Genomic DNA, 23255 nt, shown 5'->3' on the forward strand with positions numbered 1-23255 from the left:
TGACCTGAAGAAGAGACAACAACACAAAATTATATATACTATGGTTGGTAATAGCAGGCCTACATGAACCATTTAGCTTCATTTCAATTAATGAAATCGTACATCTAGCTTCATTCAGATATGTACTGAGAATAGCAGCCTGTCTAGGCACAGAAAAAAACTATGATACTGTGAACTGAATGAACACAGTAAAACATAAAATGCAGAAACGTTGAGAAACAGATTTATTTCAAAGCATTAAACAGCAATTCATTATCAAATGGAAAAATGAACATGAACTAAAAAGAAATGACATAACTATTATTTTTCCTTTTGTATTTGCATCCTATTCTTGTAAACAGATAAATTCAAATGGAGGACAAATAACAGCCAAAAAAGTAAAAAATTATAATTCTCAAGTGCGTTACATTACATTACGTTACATTCCGCAACAAAGCCGGTATACGTCTATATGATAAATTATTTTACTATAGACAACTGTTTATATTTGATTATCTAGACCGAACCAGGACTGTCTGTTGTTTTCTGCAGCGTAATTGCAGAAATAAGAGTTTATAAATCTACAAATCAGAATTTAAATGAAAACACAACTTGCCCACTCTCATCAGCACCCGTAGCCTGAAGTGTTCAATAACGATAGTTCATCCTCGCCTCCCAGCAACAGCCTGAAGCGTGCTTATCAAATGTGATTACGGGTGTTCCTCAAAACTTAGCAAGCTGCCCAAACTGGCTGCAAATGGGTTTGGCGAAATTGTGCAATTTAATTTTGAGGTTCTTCTCCGGTTATTATGTTGTCCATTCTAGTGCACGCTCCATTTATACGCATGGAAAATATGGTTCTTATCAGTATGCTCGGTTAAAAAATAGAGAATGTAAGTAGGCCTATTATTAATCATATTGATCAAGTGACACAAAAATCATGGCTAGTATTAACAGTGACTGTTACTTCCTGGTTAGGCTGTGGATTTTTGCACACACTTAACTTCTACATGTCGATTTTGTTATAAAAATGTAATTCATTATTTGAAATACCAAAAATATTTCTTAATTTAAATCACATTTCAGAGTAAATTAAAATATAAATAAATTAACGAAGTGGTCAAAACATTTTAATATAATCACCTCCCTATATCCAAAAATGTAATCCTCTCCAAATTCTTCCACCAGCCTCTTTTGGGCTTAAAAATCACTACAACAACAGGTGTAAAAATATGAATACAAATTAGATCATGAATACAAATATAAACAATAATAATGACTGAAAAATAAACCATGACCTATAGAAATGTTAACACAAATCTCACATTTTTGTTTCATAAAACAGCTACAACAGTGATTGTCAGGGACATTTTTTGATGTTCCCCTTTATTGTGAGAGATTGGACATTAACTTTATTACCACCTGCTTGTGAAATATCCAAACTGCAAATGCAGGAACCGTGTTTGGACTTTGCGGTGAGATAAGACATGCTTTTCAAACACCTTAGCGCAAAGACCTATTTCTCTGGAAAATACACAGCCTAGTCAAAAAGAAAAAGTAAAAAAAAAAGTTGCTTACTCTAATATGTTGTTGGACCGCCTTTGGCTTTGATTACGGCAATCATTTGTCTTGGCATTTCTTTTTAAAACCTTATGCAATGTCACAACATTTATTTCTATCACAAGTTGCATACATTTTTGGCCGAGATCTTGTATTGATGACGGGAGAGTCGAACCACTCCATAAAGTGTTCTCCAGCACATCCCAAAGACTTTCAATAGGGTTAAGGTCAGGACACTGTGGTGGCCAATTCATGTGTGAAAATGATCCTCATGCTCCCTGAACCACTCTTTCACAATTTGAGCTTGATGAATGTAGGCATTGTCATCCTGGAATATGCCTGTGCCATCAGGGAAGAAAAAAAATGCATTGATGGGATAAACTTGTCATTCAGAACATTCAGCAAGTCAGATGACTTAATTTTACTGCTGTATAACGTTGCTGAGCTACTGATCTACTGTCAGTTTTTTACGATGGTTAGTGATCACCGATCACAATCATTCCATATTTTTCCTGACCAAATCGCAAAGCTGATGGTTCACCACTATCCTTCCAGGTTTTAATAATGAGTTGGACAGTTCTTAACCCAATTCCAGTGATTTCAGCAATCTCCTTATTTGTTTTCTTTGCTTGATGGACAGTAACATCTTTTCCACGACCACGGGATACGTCTTCTGACATGGTTTTGTAAGAAATGAGAAGCTACACCGCATCATTTAGGGTTGAAAGATTTGTTGCCAGCTGAAACATATTAATCACTGCAATAATTATCCAATCATACAGTCTTAAGTATCTGCTTATTTAAATCCAAACAGCAACTTTTTTTTTTGGCCAGGCAGTGTAGCAAATTGCACTTTGCGATACTTCATTAACATACAGTACACCCACAGTTTGTGCGCATACACCCACAGATAGCGCGAACGCTCTCCCCCCCACGGCCACTCACGCACAAATTCACTGCATGGTCACTGCGTGCTTACGAAAGCAGAGCCTACATGTTTACACAGAAAAAGTGAGTATATACTTTTGATTTTAATTACATTTAATTTATCAAACTTTAATTTTTAAAATAAAGCACATTTTCAAAGCAAATCATATTCTTCACATTAAAATACAAAAGAAAAAACAAAAACACAATTTGCATTTGCTTTAACAACAATCATGAAATCAAGTGACATTTGTCACCCATGAAGAAAATGAATTTTATTTCACATAAAATAATAATTCCACCAAAGACTTAATAAAAAAAAAAAAAAAATTGTACACTGAAAAAAAATTCAAATATTAATCTGTAGGAAAAAGAATTCATGTCATTGTGAAGCAAATAATTCACAACAAAATGAGCTTCTCATACCATCTAAAAACATTCTATCCAATGTGTGCCTGGTTCCACCCACTTTGGCACTTGTCTTGGTGGTGATGTCAGTAGTCAGTGAGAGTGTATAGAAGAGATGGCTGAAGTTGAGTTGAAGTCAGTAACTCTGGCCCTGGCAGCCAATTTTGTCCTCAGTTCCCTGATTTCATCCATCAACTCCCTTTCCTTACAGTCAAGCTCCCCTCGGCCACGATCTAAAGAAACTATAAAGACGAGGTCATGACACACAGCTAACAAGGAAGCGTGTTGCTGCACAACAACTCAGTAGGAGTAACTCACCATTTCAGATGACCATTATGAAAGCTTATTTTTCTAATTTCAGAAAGTAATGATCAATCCCATAAAATCCCTTGATGAGCGCAATTTACATCCAAATGAATAAGGAAGTTGGGGTGGGACATATAGATGGTCTTTTTTTTTTTTTTTTTTACTTTTAAAGAGCCAACAAAAGCTTGCTTTGTCACTTGCTATTGCTAGTCAGAAGTGTGGTATTAGGGGATGTGTCACTCTCATTCGGGAGTGCATTAGATTTATCAACCTTTAGGGAGTACAATAGCTAATAGACATGGACTAAAAGCCACAGAACTCCATTTTGATTTCATGGGGTCTTCAAAATAATACTCACAGTAAGATGAATTATCTGAGGGGGACTGATTGTTCAAGGATATGTTGGTGGTCTTAATCTGGGGCTTGTGCAGCAGCCCTCTGGACGAGCAGGAAGATCGGAGCCTCTTTTCTTTCTGATGATCTACACGCATGCGCGCACACACACACACACACACACACACACACTATGAGAGGGCTGGAAACCCCTCAAAATGCATGATGATTACCAAATGTTGTTAGCATGTGTAAAGTTTAACAGACTCATTTATAATGATTCCTTCCCACAAAATTTCAAAGTACTTCTGTATTGCTATGGCACTATAAAATGTAACCGTAAGAGAAATAATTTGTTAAAATAAAAAATATTTGTGTGTGAATATTTTGCTTAACTCACTTAGTGAATCCTCCAGACTCTTTTGCAGCTTGCCTTGATGTTGCTTAGTCTCTGTTTCCTGAGAGATAAGTGACCTCCACTGGGCGTTTACAGCTGCCTGTCTTTCCTCATCCAGTTCAGCTTGTTTAGCTAACACATCATCCCACTGAGACCATACCGACATAACGTCATTGTTTTATTTCCAAGTGAATGATGTCTTATGAAACTGGTCTACTTGTTACCTCAAAAACAATGAAGGGGCGGTCACATTAGGCTTTGAGCATGCAATTTTTTTTTTTTGACAACTCAACGGACCAGGACATGATGTCATGGGTGAGCTTCTGGTTTTAGTAAATACCACTTCAAAAATAACAAAAAAAGAATGAATTGAGCCAAGAGATCAGTGTGTGACGTTTCGATCTTCTATTGGTCACGTGTCCTCTCGTCATGCAGATTCACAAATCAGAGTTCACCAAACTTGAACGTTGGTGCACAGTGACGTACAAAATGTATTTGCATGAGCTTGCGTTTCCAGTCTCTCGTGTTCGGATGCGTTTGAATGGAGCGCGAGTTGTAGTGTGAACGCCCCTTAAAATGTGTGCAGGTTAAGATTTCTCACCTGTTTTCCCTCCACTTCAACCATTAGCTGGACTATTTCTTCTTCCTTCGCACGTGTTTGCTTGCAAAGGTTTACCAGTTGATCTCTTTGCTTTTCCTGCCTCTCCTCTGTCTTCTGCAATCGCTTGATCACCTCGGCCTGCCAATCAGCATCCACTTCCATCTGCCCCACCTCTGCCAGAGACTCTTCCATTACCTAAAAGATGTTTAAAGCTTGTAATTGGTCTCATCAATTACCAACTGCAACATGCACGTTTGTTATTAATGAGAAAGAAAAGAAATTAAAAAGGAAATGGGAGATGGGTGGAGTGAATTGTCCGGCAAGATAATTAGGGTGCTTTCACACTTTCACTATTGGTGCACACCCGGGTTCATTTGACATCCAATTAGGGTTTGTTTGGATGATCTGAACACTGCTTTCCGAACTTGGGTGCACATCCGTGAACCGCACCAGAGTCTGCTTAAAAAGGTGGTCTGGGGTACGGTTTGCTGCTAAAATGAACACAATCGTCCTAAAAAAAAATATCAGAAATAAACCTCTTTTTTGCAGGCTCCCGATCGTAATTATTGTGGTATAATGCATTTCTCATGCCTGCTTGTTTCCAAATAAATTGCCATCAGACAAACGCTAACATTCTTCACATCATTGCATATTCAATTAGTCCGTGGCAGACAAACACAAGTCATTCTGTTCATAGCTATTGTTATTGGCAAAACCAAAGAGATGAATACTTTAATAACACTGTGACGCTGACATCTTCTTGAGTTGTTACCAAGATCCAGTGGTAAACTGCTGCTGCTTGTACTTACAATGATGATGCAATTGGACAGCGAATCAGACCCAAATAATATGATGTAAGCAGAGACCAGCGGGGGCAGGGGGAGGAAACTAATTCTAGTTTGGACCAAGCAATCGAACCAAGTGTGAAATCTAAGTAATAACTCAATAAGACATCAGATTCACAGTGTTATTAAAGTATTAATCTCTTTGGATTGCCACCAGACCTTTACATGCACAAGACAACACTTGTGTTTGTCTGCCACAGATGCAATGAATGTGCAATAGTGTGAAGAATGTTAGCGTTTTTCTGCCACGAGTCCGCAAATAAGTTGTGATGTGATGTGAAGAATGTCAGTTCCGCTCTGAAGGGGATTTATTTGGACACAAACAGGTATGAGAAATGCATTACAACATAATAATTGCAATCTGGAGCCTGAAAAGATGCAGATTATACGTTATTACAAGCAGTTCACTTCCGTGATTTGGTACGACTGCATTCATCATATCAGCAGTGAACCATAACCAGAGTTCACATTAACCATACTCTAAACCACCTTTTCAAATGGACTCAGTTCGGAAAACAGCATTCACATCATCCAAACTTTGACGTCATTCAAACTAGGGTGTGCACCAAGTGCTAGTGTGAAAGCAGCCTTAAGGCCCAAATATACTTCATATGAAATCAAAGAATGAACAGGTGTGACATCATTTAGAACAGAATCTGGCAAAAAGACTGTTTTTGCATTTGTTTTGGCGGTTCGTAACAGCTCTTGTGGGCAAACTTAGGAAAATGTAACAACTGCTAAATACCTTCTTGCTGCCATTGGTCCATGTCATTGGTATGTGTGACCTGAAGCTCCACCTACCTTGATGCCGACAGCTTATTCTGTTTATCTCATTGAGTCAGTCAAAATCAGTCATCAAGTACACACTGACATTTAGAGTTATAAGCAAGCTGGTGCAAATTTACCTACATCTGTACAATCGTCATACAATTTTTTTGTTTTGTTTAAAAAGTCTACTAAAGGAATCAAATCTACTCAAATGCCCATTCACTCATGTGCAGTGAAAGCCATTTACACATATTCCCAAAGTAATCCCATCATCATTCTTTTGTCTTTTTTCTGCACATTAACACTTTTATACACTGATTTTTGCAGCAGTATCAGTGTCATAAATGACAATAACAAAGTGTATCTGGCACATAATATGGCCGCATATAGCATGTTAGCGTACTAGTGCTATGAATTAAAAATGTAAAAAAGACAAATTAAACCTTTTCTACTACATATATATTACTTTAAATCAGAGTGGTTAAAACAGCTTCTTTTACTGATCTTGTGTGAATTCTACTCATAGATTGAGGCATAAAGTCATTTATAACACATTTTAGTGAAACATTAGTTTTACTGAGCATCCTCAGTTAAATGCTCCTCTAAACGCCACCCACAGCAGTGTGGCAGTCTGAATGCTCACAAACAGTAAACCGTTGCTCGACTGTTTAGAACTTCCTTTTACCTCTGAACAAAGAATGAATAAGAACATCTCTGAGAGTATATTTAAGCCATTAAAGAAATTGTTCACCCAAAATGATAATTCTCTCATAATTTACTCACCTTTAAGCCATCCCAAATGTGTATGTCTTTCCTTCTTCAACAGAACCAAAATAAAAAAATGTATAAGCAGATTTCAGCTCTGTATGGCCATACAATAAATGCGAATGGGTGCCATGATGCTGCTGGCGGTTTGACGGTCAAAAGGTCATATTTAGGCAGTATAAAAGTAATCCACATGACTCCAGTCGATCAATGAATGTCTTATGAAGAAAATCAACAGGTTTGTGTAAAATATAAATAGATAATTAAAACGTTATTAACTTTTAAATAAAGATTCCTGCCAGCAGCTGACGTGAAGCATGACTTAAGCGCGTCGGCGAGTTCACGCAAGAATTCTGAAGCGGTGCTTATTTACAACAGAAGAACGATCATCACACAAGAGTTCGGCTATTTCAAACAGCATCAGAGCTCTGGATAGAAGCGCTGATTTAAATGTTTGTAATCAACTTGTTTCTTACATAAACCTATCGATTCACTTCAGAAAACATTAGTTGAACAACTGGAGTCGCATGGAATACTTTTATGCTGCCTAAATGTTTTAGACCAAAGTGTTGGCATCTGTGTACTTCTATCTTATAAGGACCTGACAGAGCTCTATCTTATAAAAATCTTAATTTGTATTCTGCTGAAGAAAGACAGTTATACACATCTTGAATGGCATCAGGGTAAGTGAATAATGAGAGAATGTTCATTTTTGGATGAGCTATTCATTTAAAGGCACTCTAGGAAAACAGTTTAATCTTTGAATTGACAATTTTTACATTTAAGTGTCCAATATAGGATGTGCTTTACCAGTGTTATAAAACAAATTGTAGACACAAAGGAAGGATGGATGTCTTCATCTAGCGTTGATGATGCTGAAGTTTATTGCTGTGTAGCAGTGGCAGCATTTATTTTGTTTTCATAATCAAGCCATTTAGGTTATGCGGTCATTCTGATATCAGGTTAAGTGGGACTCACACTTTAGGGCAGAATAGTGTCATTTCGTACACCAGATTAATACTGTGGATGGCCAACACATTTTTTTTTTTATTAAACCTGCTTTATTGGCAACATATCTAAGACTAGGGCAATTTGTAATCCACTATGAGAGTTCATCTTTGTTTTAGAGCTATGTTTAACTTTTTTGGTAAACCTGATTTCAAAGAACCGATTAAGTGTAAATATTGGTTAGAAATACCGGTCAAACCAATTATCTCTAGTAGTAAGTAGGAAATACCCTCTTGTTTTTCTGGCTGAGATCAGCATCTGTTTCAATGAGATTGTGGAGGGTAGAATCTTCTATTTCAGCCCTGCGTCTCCGTGTTTCCACCTCCGCATTCACCTCCTGACTCACTTGCTCCTGCTCCTTGGCCAGTTGCTAAAAGGCCAAAAATGAAACGATCAGATAGATGCATGTATCTTGGCTAAACAGAAACTTGTCAAGAAAAAGTTGTTTAGAAAGTTTCTGTCTGGGCCAACCTGTTCAAAAAGGTGTCGCTGTGCATCCAGCTCCATCTGTCTTACTTCTATATCATGAACAGCTGTCGCCGTCTCCTGATCTCGCAGCACCATCTAAGTACAATAAAAAGACACAAATATTTACTCTTTCCTGCCTTCCTAAATACTTAAAATCTTTTTAAGTTTGTGAATACACAAATGTTGATACAGCCTCTTTTGAACCATTTTTGATGGCAGAGAAAAAAAAAACTACAAACTGGCCAAAGTTCCTCAATATTAACTTTTTGTTTATAGAACTAGTGAATAAAAGAAAAATCGAATTCGCAATCACGCTGTTGCACTAAATATCAGCACGGCTGTGATTTACCAGGGGCACTCTGCTTGCAGCCAAATCAGTGTAATATTGTGTGATATTACTTAACTGATTTACATAACAGTGAACGATTAAATGGGAACAGGAGTACAAAACCTTTCTCTGAATCTCATCATCAAGTCTCTGGAGCTGGATTCTGCGCTGATCCTGTTGGTGCTTTAGAAAACGTCTTCTGGCAGAGTCAATCAGATTGAGTTCCTTCACCTTTAGCTCACGCTTCATAGCAGCCAATCTAAGCACAGTACATTAATTCCGGTGAACTGCAAGTATGTCAAAGAGCAAAATTGAAATCCTGTATATGAAATGACACTGACCTAGCTCTCTGTTCTGCAAGTTTATTCTCCTCTTCCTGTAGGATCCTTCTATGTTGCTCCTCTCCTTGCACAAGCAGCTCCTGCTGTTTGTACCAGGCCTCAAACTCAGCCTGCTGTCTGACTGCCTCAGCATGCAGCTCCTGAACCTCCTGTCTATATGGAGAAACAAACAGACTTTTTTTTTTTTTTTTTTTTTAAAGTGCACAAGGTATTTTTCGAATTTTGGAATTTCACTTTTGTATGAAATTAAGAGGACAAAGATGTATAAAATTATGTACACTCACATATTATCTATATGTCATATCACTGACCTAGAAAAAGCAGTTTTATTTTACATTAAGGGTATGTATGGTGTGTTACATGGTGGCCGCTAAGTTGAGATCACATGACCAGCTGAACTCTACTCAGTATTACTTTATCTTGGCAAGTCCCCTTTATTGGACAATTTTGGTTGTGGAATAAATAAGAGATGAGGAGGTATGCTATATTTCAACAATGGCATCAGAAACCAGTAACTTGCTTTTGAATGATGCTACATTTACACCTTTGGCAGATGTACCATGCTCTACAAGTTAAGCTACAAGAACCTTATGTGTCAGTATAAATGCTGAACAACAGTGTCAAATCATTGTAGAAGACAAATAGTAGCCTGAATTTTTTTTTAAATAAATTAGAACAAGTTTTATAAAGGTATGAATGAAAGTTTGCACCTCTCTCTTAGATATTCCACTTCCTGATGACGGATCCTCTCGCGTTCTTGGGATTGGTACTCCACTATGAAGGTGGGGTATTTGTTAAAGATGGGGTACTGCCCCTGTGTAAGAGGTTCAAATTCACTCAGCGTGGAGCTGGGGTGGATGTCAGCAGGGGTGTTTTCCATCAGCCGATAGGCTTCTTTCAGCATGGCGCCAATGTCCAAGCTGTTCCGATGATGGAAAAAGTACTGGATAGGGGAACATTTTGGTAACATTTCATTTTAAATAGTTTATGTGACGCATATTATTTAATATGTACTTACAAACAACTCTTTGTAAATTACACCGCAAGTACATGTAGTTCATTAGTATTTATCAGATATCACGTATTTAAATAAACTGTAACATACACTGTAAAATAGTGTTCAATAAATAAAATAAAAACATGAGATGGGAGCACTCATATTTGGATGAACGTGTCTTTTAAGCCAAACTGTCTGTACATAAAGGTTAAACATACCGTGGAAAAATATATGTTTAAAATGACCTGTGAAGGCGAAATGTAATAGAGGAATAAAGTTCTACCTCAAAGTCCTTCTTGTCAGTACAAAGCAGCAGTGGTGCTCTGCAGCAGGTAACATAGGCCACCACAGCCATAAGAAGAAACGAGGGATGATTCGAGAAAACGTTGTCAAATAGTTTCAGCCACTCTTCTCTGATCAGTACCTCAGAGAACAGAGTTTCAAAAAGGGGCCATGCATACAGCTGGGGGAGAAAGTGTTCAAAATTAAAGGTAAGTAGTGATAGACCATTATATCTGCCAGGCCGATAAATCAGACGATATTTGGTAATATTAGGATTATTGGCATCAGCTGATAACTGTGTTCGATTGGCTAATTAATAGAAGTATTACAGACCCCTTGTGTCAGTTACAAAATCAATGAATAAAAGTTAATGGATGTTAAATAATTAAAAAATAATTTTTACTTCTCAATCATATTAAGTTTGAACAAATATGATTAAATATTGTAGAAAATAAGTATTTCACTTTAGACATTTTGTGTACATCCGATTTGCTGTTAAATTGTATTATGTATATTGGATTTATTTGAATCATTGGCCATCCTGCTCTCAAGACAATAGTATCGGGAAATCACGTGACACCATACGAGGATCGGGCATGTGAACAGCAAGCTCTGTGCAATTTGCTAGTTTTAAGTTGTATCCTTCCTCGTTTTGTAAGTCACTCTAGATAAATGCGTCTGCTAAATGAATAAATGTAAATGTAAAGTAAACGATATTGGTGGTTCTACAACTTCATCAGACTTAGCCACTGATTTAGACACATACGCAGGGTTGTCAAAAACAACCGTGGAAAAAAAGAACCCTCAGCTACTACATCTCAGAATGCGCAAATTGACTGGTTGGCAAAAACTGCATTAAAAGTTCTTTGACAGCCAATCAGAAGACTTGACAGTGGCCCCATTTATGTTTTATATTTACAGTGAATAGGAACATTTTCTGCAAACCAATCCATAAAAAGAAAAGTCACCTACAGCACCTTTAAAACAAAAGTACTCTGACACTTTCTGTTGTCAAACTTTGGGGAGCAAAATGTCCATATAGTAAAAAAATGCAAAAATGGCTAAGAAAAGCTCTAATATAATTTGATTGCAGATGCCACATGCTTTGATATTTTGTATCTACAGTAATACAATTATATTCAGTTATTTGAACTATGACTTAAGTGTCTGAAAGTGCCCAAATTAATTTTTAAACAATTGTGCAATATCTTTTACCTGTGAGGTAACACCACAGGCAACAAAATGCTGAAGCAGCTCTCTATCATGATGGGCCAGCACATTCTCAGCCAGGTTCAGAACATTAAGTGGAGGGTTCGGAAAGTACTCAAACCAGTGCTGGCACCAGTTCACTGTAAAAGAAGAGTCCAAAACTTTTAAAGTCACTTGCTTAAGGATTTAATCATTGAGCTATTGCTAAAGAGTCACCCAATTCTGCACTAGTTCATCTTCACCTACCAATGACTGTGGCCACTACTTCAAAGCAGATCAGTGGATTGTTCTGGAACAGTTTGACAAATGGAAAGGCCAGTAGAGGGAGATAATCTGTCTCACCAAAGACGGCTGCCCAGTGAGCAAGGGCAGAAAGCACTCTGAAATTTTAAATGACATACATAAATATCCGTTTAATGTATTATTTATCCTTTGGGAAATATCATTTGCACAAGTCTCACATTAAACTATCCAAACACACAAGTCAACATAACACAAAAAGAGATCAATATTTAGGTCAAGAGCAATATGGATTCATCAGGATAATACACAAATAAAATTCACAATTTCTACGCAATAAAACATATTAAAATAGTTAAGTCACAAACTACGAGTTTAACCAATATACTGCTACAGGAATTAACGAGTTTCTAAATCTTTAAATTCTATATCTATGCCCTGATTGCATAAGAACTGGGTCCGCCACTCCACAATAGAGGCAAAGTTTGTTATTAAGTCTCCTTCTCCTATCGTGTCAGATGGGTGGAATTCACTTGCATGAGTTCCTTGTCCAGTGGTTTGGATATGGTGATGGGTGGTGGAATGGTTACAGGTTCTGCAGAACACTGCTGAAGGTGTCGATTAATGTAAATGGAGTGCTGAAAGAGACATTCCAATCCCAGTGAGTCGTCAACACCAGCGAGGTGTATTTGGAGCCTACTATTCAGCCCCTGGCGATAACGCATTAAAGCAGGCTAATTCCAATGGCTAGCAGTGGCAAGAATGCGGAAATGAAGAACATAAGCAGAGATGGACAGACTGCCCTGCTAAAGCCATCTGAGCTGTTCACTGGCATGAGAACCCACAGCGGATGGTTCAAAGACTTCTTTGAAGTGGGTGGTGAAGGCATGGATCGATTGTCTGACGGAACCTCCTTGTTTCCATATGGACTCCTCCCACTGTAGGGCCTTTCCAGTGAGAAGAGAGATGATGAAAGTGATTTGAGCATTCGATGGGGAATTGCTGAGGCTGCGTTTCGAATGCCAATGAGCACTGGAGCAGAAAGCCACTGCACTCTTCTGCAAAACCCACATAGCTTGTTGGTGTTGCTAGAGAACTGGATGATGCTGAAGCAGGAGGTGGAAGGAGCAACTGAGTGGGATTGTGTGGTGGAGTGGCCAAAGATGTGGGATTTGGATTGTGATTAGACTGTGTAGAATCACCATGCTAGGCTCTAAGAATTTTGTCCAGGAGATGCCGAATCTCATGGGAGTGTCTCCCTGTGTTGCTGGAACTGCTGATTGTGGACTGCCAGCAAAACTAAGAGAGACGCAGATCCTGCTGAATTCATAATGTTGGTCTAGTATTCTGTCAAATCAGATGAAGCTAGCAGAATATACAGGAACCCAAATGCAGGTTTATTAACACAAAAGAAACACGAGTAAACGCCAACTGAAGACCTGTAATTAAAACAAAAAACAAAAGGCTCAGCACAAAGAGAAAATCACAAATGGATCAGGAAGTCGATCTAGACAAGACAATGAAGAGTACTTGGTGTGAGTATATATATATATATATACTCACACCAAGTACTCTTCATTGTTTTGTCTAGATCGACTTCCTGATCCATTTGTGATTTTCTCTTCGTGCTGAGCCTTTTGTTTGTTGTTTTAATTACAGGTCTTCAGTTGGCGTTTACTCGTATACACACACACACACACTGATGAGATTGTTAACAAATGTCAGGTTTGGATGATTACAATTCTGGAGAGTTGGAGCGGGAAACGTGGGGGTGGAGCCGACACATAACTGGTCCATTTCCTTTTTAGCTGATTCATGATTACTGTGTACAAATTTATAAAATAATTTTATAGAGATTGCTGGGGCAGATTTGATACATGTTAATGTATAAATGCCTCCAGCATAAATTTCAATGAACAGACTGATGTTTCAATGCTGATTTGCTCTGTTTTACTCTGAGCAAGCACTTACAAATAGCAATATCTAGCCGATTAAATATTTTAGAGCAGAGAAAAACTAGAAAACAAATGTGATTCCTATAGATATTTCCATTACTATTTCCAAGATTTTACTAGTAATTTCCATTTATTTTCCAGGGCTGGAAATCACAATATTAAACTTCACTAATATTTTCCCTGTATATGCCAGCATAATTTTATACAAAACAAAAGAAACATAGAGGGATACACAGGGCTTGACATTCATATTCTGTATATATCTAACCAATATCTTTTCTTCGATACATTAATTGACAAAATGAATCATGTTTTTTGTCTACCTCTGTAGGCCTCTCTGCAGTTTGTGGCTTTTGATGGGGAACCGTTCCTGAAGGGACATGTATGCAGAGTACAAGCCTTTGTTGGTCAAACTGCTGAAAGCTGCATGGTTCTCAGGCAGATGCAACAGAGAACGCCAAATAAACATCCTGCACAATGTAAATGCAAAAACAAACCACACGCACCACATTTCATAAAGCTGGTCACATTAAAATAACCAAACATTGTGTCAACAAAATATTTATTTTAAATGTAACCTGTATTTGGCTGGGAATTCCCCAAATGCTCTCAGTAATGCTTGTAGTCTTTTCCTATTCAGGCCATTGGGCAAATCAATCTATGTGAGAAGGAAAATAGATAATTGTAATCTGGTCAGCTGTAATAGTAAATGGTCTGCACTTATATAGTGCTTTTTTAACCTTTGCGGTTTTCAAAGCCCTATACACTGTGACTCATTCACCCATTCACACACACCAATGACGGCAGAGCAGCCATGCAAGGCGCTAGCCAGCCATTGGGAGCAACTTGGGGTTCAGTGTCTTACCCAAGGACACTTCGGCATGTGGGCCAGGAATCGAACCACCAACCCTGTGATTAGTGGCCAACCCGCTCTGCCACAGCTGCCCCTTCAAGTTAGTGTTTTTAAACTTAATAGGTGTTTAATGCTTTACCATTTTACCAGACCAAAGGAAAAAAATGAACCTCTTTGTTATCCAGTGTAGAAGCAGTGGGCCGTGGGAGTACTTTGGTTTGGATTCTGCGTCCTGATGTTTTGACCGGATGCTGACCTGTTCCCGTTTGCACCTTCACTTTCAAACAGAACCCCTCATTGCTGTTGCCTTTTGTGACCTTTTTCAACAAAGGCTGAGGAGGCTACACACACACACACACACACACACACAAACACACTTATATTGAAAAGTCAAAAGCAGATATTCTGTAGTAACAGCAATTAATTGCATGCCAAAAAACTAATCAAGGCAGTATATGCAAAAAGAACATTTACCTGACTGATATCTGGTGTAAGACTTCGTACGTCATAGATTTTAAGTGCACCACTGTCCATTACAGCAACAATATGATGGCCCTTAGGACTAATGCTTGCTGAGGAGATGGCATCCTCATGAGACCCTATTTCAAAGATCTGCTTGCATGTCTGAATATTAATGAAGCGCATGATGCCTTCTTGGCTCAAAACACCCAGAGTCTGAGGAAAAAGCATTTATGAAATATTCGTTATTTTCATAATAACCTTATGAACTACTAATAAACAGTAACTTATTAGTACCTGGTTGGATCCACCATCAAAACTATCTGGCAGGAAATCCAGGTATCTTACTGTCCTGACTTTTGGAGACATTTGGATAACTCTCAACAGCTGTTGGCTCTCCAGGCACCACAAGTGGACTAAATTGGAGCGTCCAGCTGCAGCAAGTGTTTTTCCATCTCTACAAAAAAAAAAACAAACAAAAAAAAGATTACATCCAGCACACAAGTGGGTACCTCACTCATAGTTTTTGGTCAAAGTGCAAAAGTCAATAGCAACAGTCTTACTGAGTAACAGCAAATGTCCTGTAGTGTATTCTGGGCCCATCCTGTGGAACAGGCAGCTGATACTTGCAAAAAAGTGTGTCGCTCTCCCAAGCAAAAATTGAGTCATCACTAAAGCAACTGAGAATAGTGTTACTGTGTGGGAGAAAAAACACCTAAAACAAACAGCAGAACAAACACAGGATTGAGGCCTTTATCCACACCTTTTGAACAATTAGTTTCCATGATTTATGTACAATCGTTTTTTTTCCATACCAGTGTATTATAATGGTATAATATATCCAGTGCTGGGTAGTAATGGATTACATGTAATCTGGATTACATAATCATATTACAAAACTCAAGTACTTGTAATTGGATTAAATGACATTAAAATATTCGTAATTGGACTACAGTTACTTTTCATTGTTAATAATTTATTGATAATTTCCATATCAATATCATCATATTCTTAACCCAAAGTGCATTTTGAGCATGTGCTCCTTTTTCATCACAACAACAATATATGCACCTCAGCTAAGGAATAGGTGATGGACTATTAATAAGTAGTAAAGGTTAACATAAGTGTGACACAGTTTTGAGCTGTTATCTTTGACCCAGCAGTGTCATTGCTGTTGCTGTTTTAAGCACTTAAAATTAACTAGATATGTTTAAAAAAAACTACCTTACTACCTCTTACTACCAATGGTGTGCAGCTCACACATTGACCTTAATTGTTTCACAGGATCTAGTGAATGTCATCTCTAAAGATCCTGCCCACAGGGTACACAATAGTTTAACTACAAAATAAGCAGCAATATGGAAAAAAGCCCATCGCTCTACTGTTGCCCACTGCATGAAACTTGACATAAAACCTGACACAACTGTTCCTCGTGTGACTAAGTGGAACTCCGCCATTTTAAAATATTCTGCTCTTTAGAATATTCTTGCCGTCCAAAAGATAATATCTTGCACCTCATCTTTGTAATTGGAGATGGATTATTGGGAAGCAGTAAGGGTTAAGTGTTTCAGTGTTTTTACAGTTGAAGTCAGATGTTTACATACACCTTAGACAAATACATTTAAACTCAGTTTTTCACAATTCCTGACATTTAATCATAGAAAACATTCCCTGTCTTAGGTCAGTTAGGATCACTACTTTATTTTAAGAATGTGAAATGTCAGAATAGAGAGAAGAATTTATTTCAGATGTATTACTTTTATCACATTCCCAGTGGGTCAGAAGTTAAATTGTTTTAAAGGTAAAGCCTTTAAATTGTTTAACTTGGGTCAAATATTTTGGGTAACCTTCCACAAGCTTCTTACGATAAGTTGCTGGAATTTTGTCCCATTCCTCCAGACAGAACTGGTGTAACTGAGTCAGGTTTGTAGGCCTCCTTGCTCGCACACACTTTTTCAGTTCTGCCCACAAATTTTCGATCGAACTGAGGTCAGGGTTGTGTGATGGCCACTCCAATACCTTGACTTTGTTGTCCTTAAGCCATTTTTCTACAACATTGGAAGTGTGCTTGGGGTCATTGTCCATTTGGAAGACCCATTTGCGACCAAGCTTTAACTTCCGGGCTGATGTCTTGAGATGTTGCTTCAATATATCCATATAATTTTCCTTCCTCGTGATGCCATCTATTTTGTGAGGTGCACAAGTCCCTCCTGCAGCAAAGCACCCCCACAACATGATGCTGCCACCCCCATGCTTCACGGTTGGTGTTCTTCGGCTTGCAAGCCTCAATCTTTTTCTTCCAAATATAGCCATGATCATTGTGGCCAAACAGTGACATTTTTGTTTCATCAGACCAGAGGACATTTCTTCAAGATCTTTGTCCTCATGTACACTTGCAAACTGTAGCCTTTTTTATGTGGCTTCTTTATGGTGGTTTTGGAGCAGCGGCTTCTTCTTTGCCGAGGTACCTTTCAGGTTAAGTCAATATAGGACTTGTTTTTATTGTGGATATAGATACTTGTCTAGCTGTTTCCTCCGGCATCTTCACATGGTCCTTTGCTGTTGTTCTGGGATCGATTTGGACTTTCATATGAAACTACATTCATTTCTAGGAAACAGAATGCATGTCATTCCTGAGCAGAATGATGGCTGCATGGTTCTGTGGTTTATTGTTTGTACAGAAGAAAATGTTACCTTCCGGTATTTGGAAATTACTCCTAAAGATGAATCAGACTTGTGGAGGTCCCCGATTTTTTTTTTATTCTGTGGTCTTGGCTGATTTCTTTAGATTTTTCCATGATGTCAAGCACTGAGGCCTTAAAATACATCCACAGGTGCACCTACTATTAGAAGCTAATTGGCTAATTGCCTATTGACATAATTTTCTGGAACTTTCCAAGTTTTAATGACTTCAACCTAAGTGTAAGTAAACATCTGACTTCAACAGTATATGAAAACTTTGACCTAGGCAACGTTGTTGCTGTTGATTTTACGGTCATTAATTTTAGTTCATTTATGATCATTTTATGTTGATATTATGGTCATTAATGCTGCTATTGTTTTATGCACTTAAAATTAACTTCACATCTCAGCTTTTTTAAACTTTGGCCATGTACTGTCATTACTGTTAGATTAATGTTTATTTCACTCATGTAATGATTTCTTTTTGTGAGGCACTTAGTAATACTGTAATAAAATAGCTTCCTCTTTGTACTTTTATGTTAAAATGTTTATCCTACTCAAATACATAAAAAATAAACGAAATAGGTTGAAAGTAATCAGATTAGATTACTCCAAAAATGTAATATATGAGATAGCATTTTGTCATAATATATCTCATATAACCCACCCCAAAACAGCACATGCTAGTGAAACAAAGTGAGTGGTCCCCCTACATGTCAGTGAAATGGCTCCTGACTTTAGGCCTAGATATACTTACGGGAAGTTCTTCTTCATTCTACGTTCAGGTGTACAAAGGAGTTCTAAACAGCCAAACAACGGCATACTATTTCTGAACAATCAGACTCTCGATTTTGACTGACTGAACAATGTAAACAGAATTAGCGGTCAGCCTCAAGGTAGGTGGAGCTCCAGGTCACACCTACTGATAATGTGGACCAATGGCAGTAAGAAGGTGTTTAGCAGCTTTTTCCCTAAAAGTTCGCTCAGGCGAGCTGTAATGAACCTCTGAAACTAATGTAAAAACGCTTCTTTTTGGCCAGTTTTAGTTCTAAATTACATCACATATGAAGTATATCAGGGCCTTAAGTTGTGGTTCTTGGTCAGTTTAGGCAGCAATACTGCCCAGACCATTTGCAGCAGACAAAAGCTTGGCTATGTGAGACAAAGCTTTCCATGACTGTGGAAACACTGATATTTGTTTAAAGATAAATAACTTGCGACCCTTGATGTGGTATGTCTAACCTTTTGTATGCCAACTGATTGCCGAATATTGAGCTTTGCACTTTCATACGAAACTACATTCATTTCTAGGAAACAGAATGCATGTCATTCCTGAGCAGAATGATGGCTGCATGGTTCTGTGGTTTATTGTTTGTACAGAAGAAAATGTTACCTTCCGGTATTTGGAAATTACTCCTAAAGATGAATCAGACTTGTGGAGGTCCCCGATTTTTTTTTTATTCTGTGGTCTTGGCTGATTTCTTTAGATTTTTCCATGATGTCAAGCACTGAGGCCTTAAAATGCATCCACAGGTGCACCTACTATTAGAAGCTAATTGGCTAATTGCCTATTGACATAATTTTCTGGAACTTTCCAAGTTTTAATGACTTAAGTTTTAGGCCAAGTTTTAATGACCTAAGTGTAAGTAAACATCTGACTTCAACAGTATATGAAAACTTTGACCTAGGCAACGTTGTTGCTGTTGATTTTACGGTCATTAATTTTAGTTCATTTATGATCATTTTATGTTGATATTATGGTCATTAATGCTGCTATTGTTTTATGCACTTAAAATTAACTTTTAACTTTAACAGTTTAGTCATTACTGTTAGATTAATGTTTATTTCACTAATGTAATGATTTCTTTTTGTGAAGCACTTAGAGGAAGCTATTTTATTACAGTCTTTATTACTTTGTACTTTTATGTTAAAATGTTTATCCTACTCAAATACATAAAAATAAACGAAATAGGTTGAAAGTAATCAGATTAAATTACTCCAAAAATGTAATATATGAGATAGCATTTTTGTCATAATATACAGTGGGTACGGAATGTATTCAGACCCCCTTAAACGTTTCACTCCTTGTTATATTGCAGCCATTTGCTAAAATCATTTAAGTTCATGTTTTTCCCCTCATTATTGTACACACAGCACCCCATATTGACAGAAAAACACAGAATTGTTGACATTTTTGCACATTTATTAAAAAAGAAAAACTGAAATATCACATGATCCTAAGTATTCAGAGCCTTTGTTCAGTATTTAGTAGAAGCACCCTTATGATCTAATACAGCCATGAGTCTTTTTGGGAAAGATGCAACAAGTTGTTCACATCTGGATTTGGGTATCCTCTGCCATTCCTCCTTGCAGATCCTCTCCAGTTCTGTCAGGTTGGATGGTAAACATTGGTGGGCAGCCATTTTCAGGTCTCTCCAGAGATGCTCAATTGGGTTTAAGTCAGGGCTCTGGCTGGGCCATTCAAGAACAGTCACGGAGTTGTCGTGAAGCCACTCCTTCGTTATTTTAGCGGTGTGCTTAGGGTCATTGTCTTGTTGGAATGTGAACCTTCAGCCCAGAGCACTCTGGAGAAGGTTTTCGTCCAGAATATCCCTGTACTTGGCCGCATTCATCTTTCCCTCGATTGCAACCAGCCTTCCTGTCCCTGCAGCTGAATAACACCCCCATAGCATGATGCTGCCACCACCATGCTTCACTGTTGAGACTGTATTGGACAGGTGATGAGCAGTGCCTGGTTTTCTCCACACATACCGCTTAGAATTAAGGCCAAAAAGTTCTATCTTGGTCTCATCAGACCAGAGAATCTTATTTATCACCATCTTGGAGTCCTTCAGGTGTTTTTTAGCAAACTCCATGCGGGCTTTCATGTGTCTTGCACTTAGGAGAGGCTTCCGTCGGACCACTCTGCCATAAAGCCCCGACTGGTGGATGGCTGCAGTGATGGTTGACTTACTACAACATTCTTCCATCTCCCGACTGCATCTCTGGAGCTCAGCCACAGTGATCTTTGGGTTCTTCTTTACCTCTCACCAAGGCTCTTCTCCCCCGATAGCTCAGTTTGGCCGGACGGCCAGCTCTAGGAAGGGTTCTGGTCATCCCAAACGTCTTCCATTTAAGGATTATGGAGGCCACTGTGCTCTTATGAACCTTAAGGGCAGCAGAATTTTTTTTGCAACCTTGGCCAGATCTGTGCCTTGCCACAATTCTGTCTCTGAGCTCTTCAGGCAGTTCCTTTGACCTCATGATTCTCATTTGAAATCATATCAGTATAATCAAACACAGCTGGACTCAATTGAAGGTGTAGAACCATCTCAAGGATGATCAGAAGAAATGGACAGCACCTGAGTTAAATATATGAGTGTCACAGCAAAGGGTCTGAATACTTAGGACCATGTGATATTTCAGTTTTTCTTTTTTAATAAATGTGCAAAAATGTAAACAATTCTGTGTTTTTCTGTCAATATGGGGTGCTGTGTGTACAATAATGAGGAAAAAAAATGAACTTAAATGATTTTAGCAAATGGCTGCAATATAACAGAGTGAAAAATTTAAGGGGGTCTGAATACTTTCCGTACCCACTGTATCTCATATAACCCACCCCAAAACAGCACATGCTAGTGAAACAAAGTGAGTGATCCCCCTACATGTCAGTCAAATGGCTCCTGACTTTAGGCCTAGATATACTTACGGGAAGTTCTTCTTCATTCTACGTTCAGGTGTACAAAGAAGTTCTAAACAGCCAAACAACGGCATACTATTTCTGAACAATCAGACTCTCGATTTTGACTGACTGAACAATGTAAACAGAATTAGCGGTCAGCCTCAAGGTAGGTGGAGCTCCAGGTCACACCTACTGATAATGTGGACCAATGGCAGTAAGAAGGCGTTTAGCAGCTTTTTCCCTAAAAGTTCGCTCAGGCGAGCTGTAATGAACCTCTGAAACTAATGTAAAAACAGCTTCTTTTTGGCCAGTTTTAGTTCTAAATTACATCACATATGAAGTATATCAGGGCCTTAAGTTGTGGTTCTTGGTCAGTTTAGGCAGCAATACTGCCCAGACCTTTTGCAGCAGACAAAAGCTTGGCTATGTGAGACAAAGCTTTCCATGACTGTGGAAACACTGATACATGTTTAAAGACAAATAACTTGCGACCCTTGATGTGGTATGTCTAACCTTTTGTATGCCAACTGATTGCCGAATATTGAGCTTTCTCTTTCTCTGGAAGGTGTCAATGTCCCAGAGCTGAGCTGTGTCTGATGAAGTGCTGATGGCATAACAGCCTGAGCTGTGCACAGACAGGGAAGAAACAGCACCCTCATGACCCCGCATCCAACTCACCAACTGTCTGGTGTCTGTGATAATAAGAGTGAACAATAGATGAGGCATTATTCTTGATGGGGCACACTCTCTTCATGAGAACGCTATAATTAAATCTCACCCTTACCTTTGTCGAAGCATTTAATGGAATAATCAGCAAGAGCAACCAGGAACTCAGTCGTTCTTCTCAAGTTGAAGGCTAATGCAGTACATGCTTGCCCTGTTTTCTGGACCAACTTAAATCTTGGGTATGGTAGCGTGAGAGTAATAAGAATCTACAGTTGACATCTAATGATAAATCAAAAGCAAAACACGTATGAAAAGTTAAAGGAAATAGACATCTATACCTGTTCCTGCTAATGTCAAACACATAGATATGGCCATGATGGTCACCAGCGATAAACGACTCCCCTGTAGTGTCAAAAGCCACATGCAGCATTCGAACCGTCTTGGTTTGACGAGCAGACGCGCTACGAATCAGAGTGACTAAAGCGCTGAAAGAGAACGGGCATTTAGAGCACAGACAAAACAAACAAACAAACCAAAAAAATATTAAGACAATATCTGAAACAGTCACAGCGATGAAAATTTAACAAAATTTGACATCGCCCGGTGTGACTGACACTTTTCTCAATGTTTACAATAGTTTGCGCCAAGCTGGTACTTACCCAAATTTTGATGTTACTAATTTTCGGTGCCATATTTTCCCTTCTTCTCTAGATCCAATATCTGTAACTTGCATGTTGAGATTCGAGGTAATCACCGCGCACTTACAAGCAAACACACATCCGCCTACACATGCATCGCAGCGGGAGATTCAATCACGGCGAAAGAACATCCATTAATTATCTGATTAAGCAATGATGGTCTGCATACCCGTTATTAGACCTTAATCTCATGTCAAGACAACTTCAATAATAGCAAATGAAATCATTCATTCATGGCAGTATTTGTTAAATTATGGCAATAAAGAATCAGTCAGAATCTACTGGAAGACGAAAGTTTCAGTTAGAGGAAGTGACGCTTGTAAACACTTATTGGCATTATGGGTATTGGAGTCGTTGAAGGAAATGTCACGTGGCCTGGCTTGATAAAGTAAAACAGGAAATGGTATGATTTTTGAGTGTTCAAATTGACACCAGTTTGTAGGGGCGTCATGCACCTAGTTTTGAATGGGCATGACACTTCTTTATATTTGAGCTGTT

General features: G+C 38.3%; 1 protein-coding gene across 4 annotated transcripts; it reads right to left on the bottom strand.

Moving 5' to 3' along the window:
* Nucleotides 1–329: 329 nt before the first annotated feature.
* On the bottom strand, nucleotides 330–23046 carry LOC127655455 (TBC1 domain family member 31-like). Of its 4 annotated transcripts, none has more exons than XR_007972045.1 (23): nucleotides 22719–23046; nucleotides 22398–22544; nucleotides 22178–22293; nucleotides 21907–22085; nucleotides 15593–15744; nucleotides 15327–15486; nucleotides 15045–15245; nucleotides 14741–14911; nucleotides 14296–14375; nucleotides 14041–14187; nucleotides 11769–11902; nucleotides 11529–11662; nucleotides 10315–10494; nucleotides 9745–9977; nucleotides 9035–9187; nucleotides 8817–8952; nucleotides 8369–8461; nucleotides 8127–8267; nucleotides 4512–4706; nucleotides 3914–4058; nucleotides 3539–3661; nucleotides 2893–3116; nucleotides 330–1878 (listed from the first exon to the last, which is right to left on the bottom strand). XR_007972045.1 is itself a non-coding variant. In XM_052143284.1 (23 exons), exons 1-22 carry the CDS (start codon nucleotides 22790–22792, stop codon nucleotides 2968–2970), a joined length of 3243 nt encoding a protein of 1080 aa, XP_051999244.1. In that variant the 5' UTR covers nucleotides 22793–23046; the 3' UTR covers nucleotides 330–1878; nucleotides 2936–2967. The 4 variants fall into 4 exon arrangements, 3 of the variants coding, with proteins under 3 accessions (XP_051999244.1, XP_051999243.1, XP_051999245.1); XM_052143284.1 differs by having other exon boundaries at nucleotides 2936–3116; XM_052143283.1 differs by lacking the exon at nucleotides 330–1878 and having other exon boundaries at nucleotides 2576–3116.
* Nucleotides 23047–23255: the final 209 nt, after the last annotated feature.

This window comes from Xyrauchen texanus, chromosome 15 (assembly GCF_025860055.1).
Source record: "Xyrauchen texanus isolate HMW12.3.18 chromosome 15, RBS_HiC_50CHRs, whole genome shotgun sequence".
Lineage (NCBI taxonomy): Eukaryota > Metazoa > Chordata > Actinopteri > Cypriniformes > Catostomidae > Xyrauchen > Xyrauchen texanus.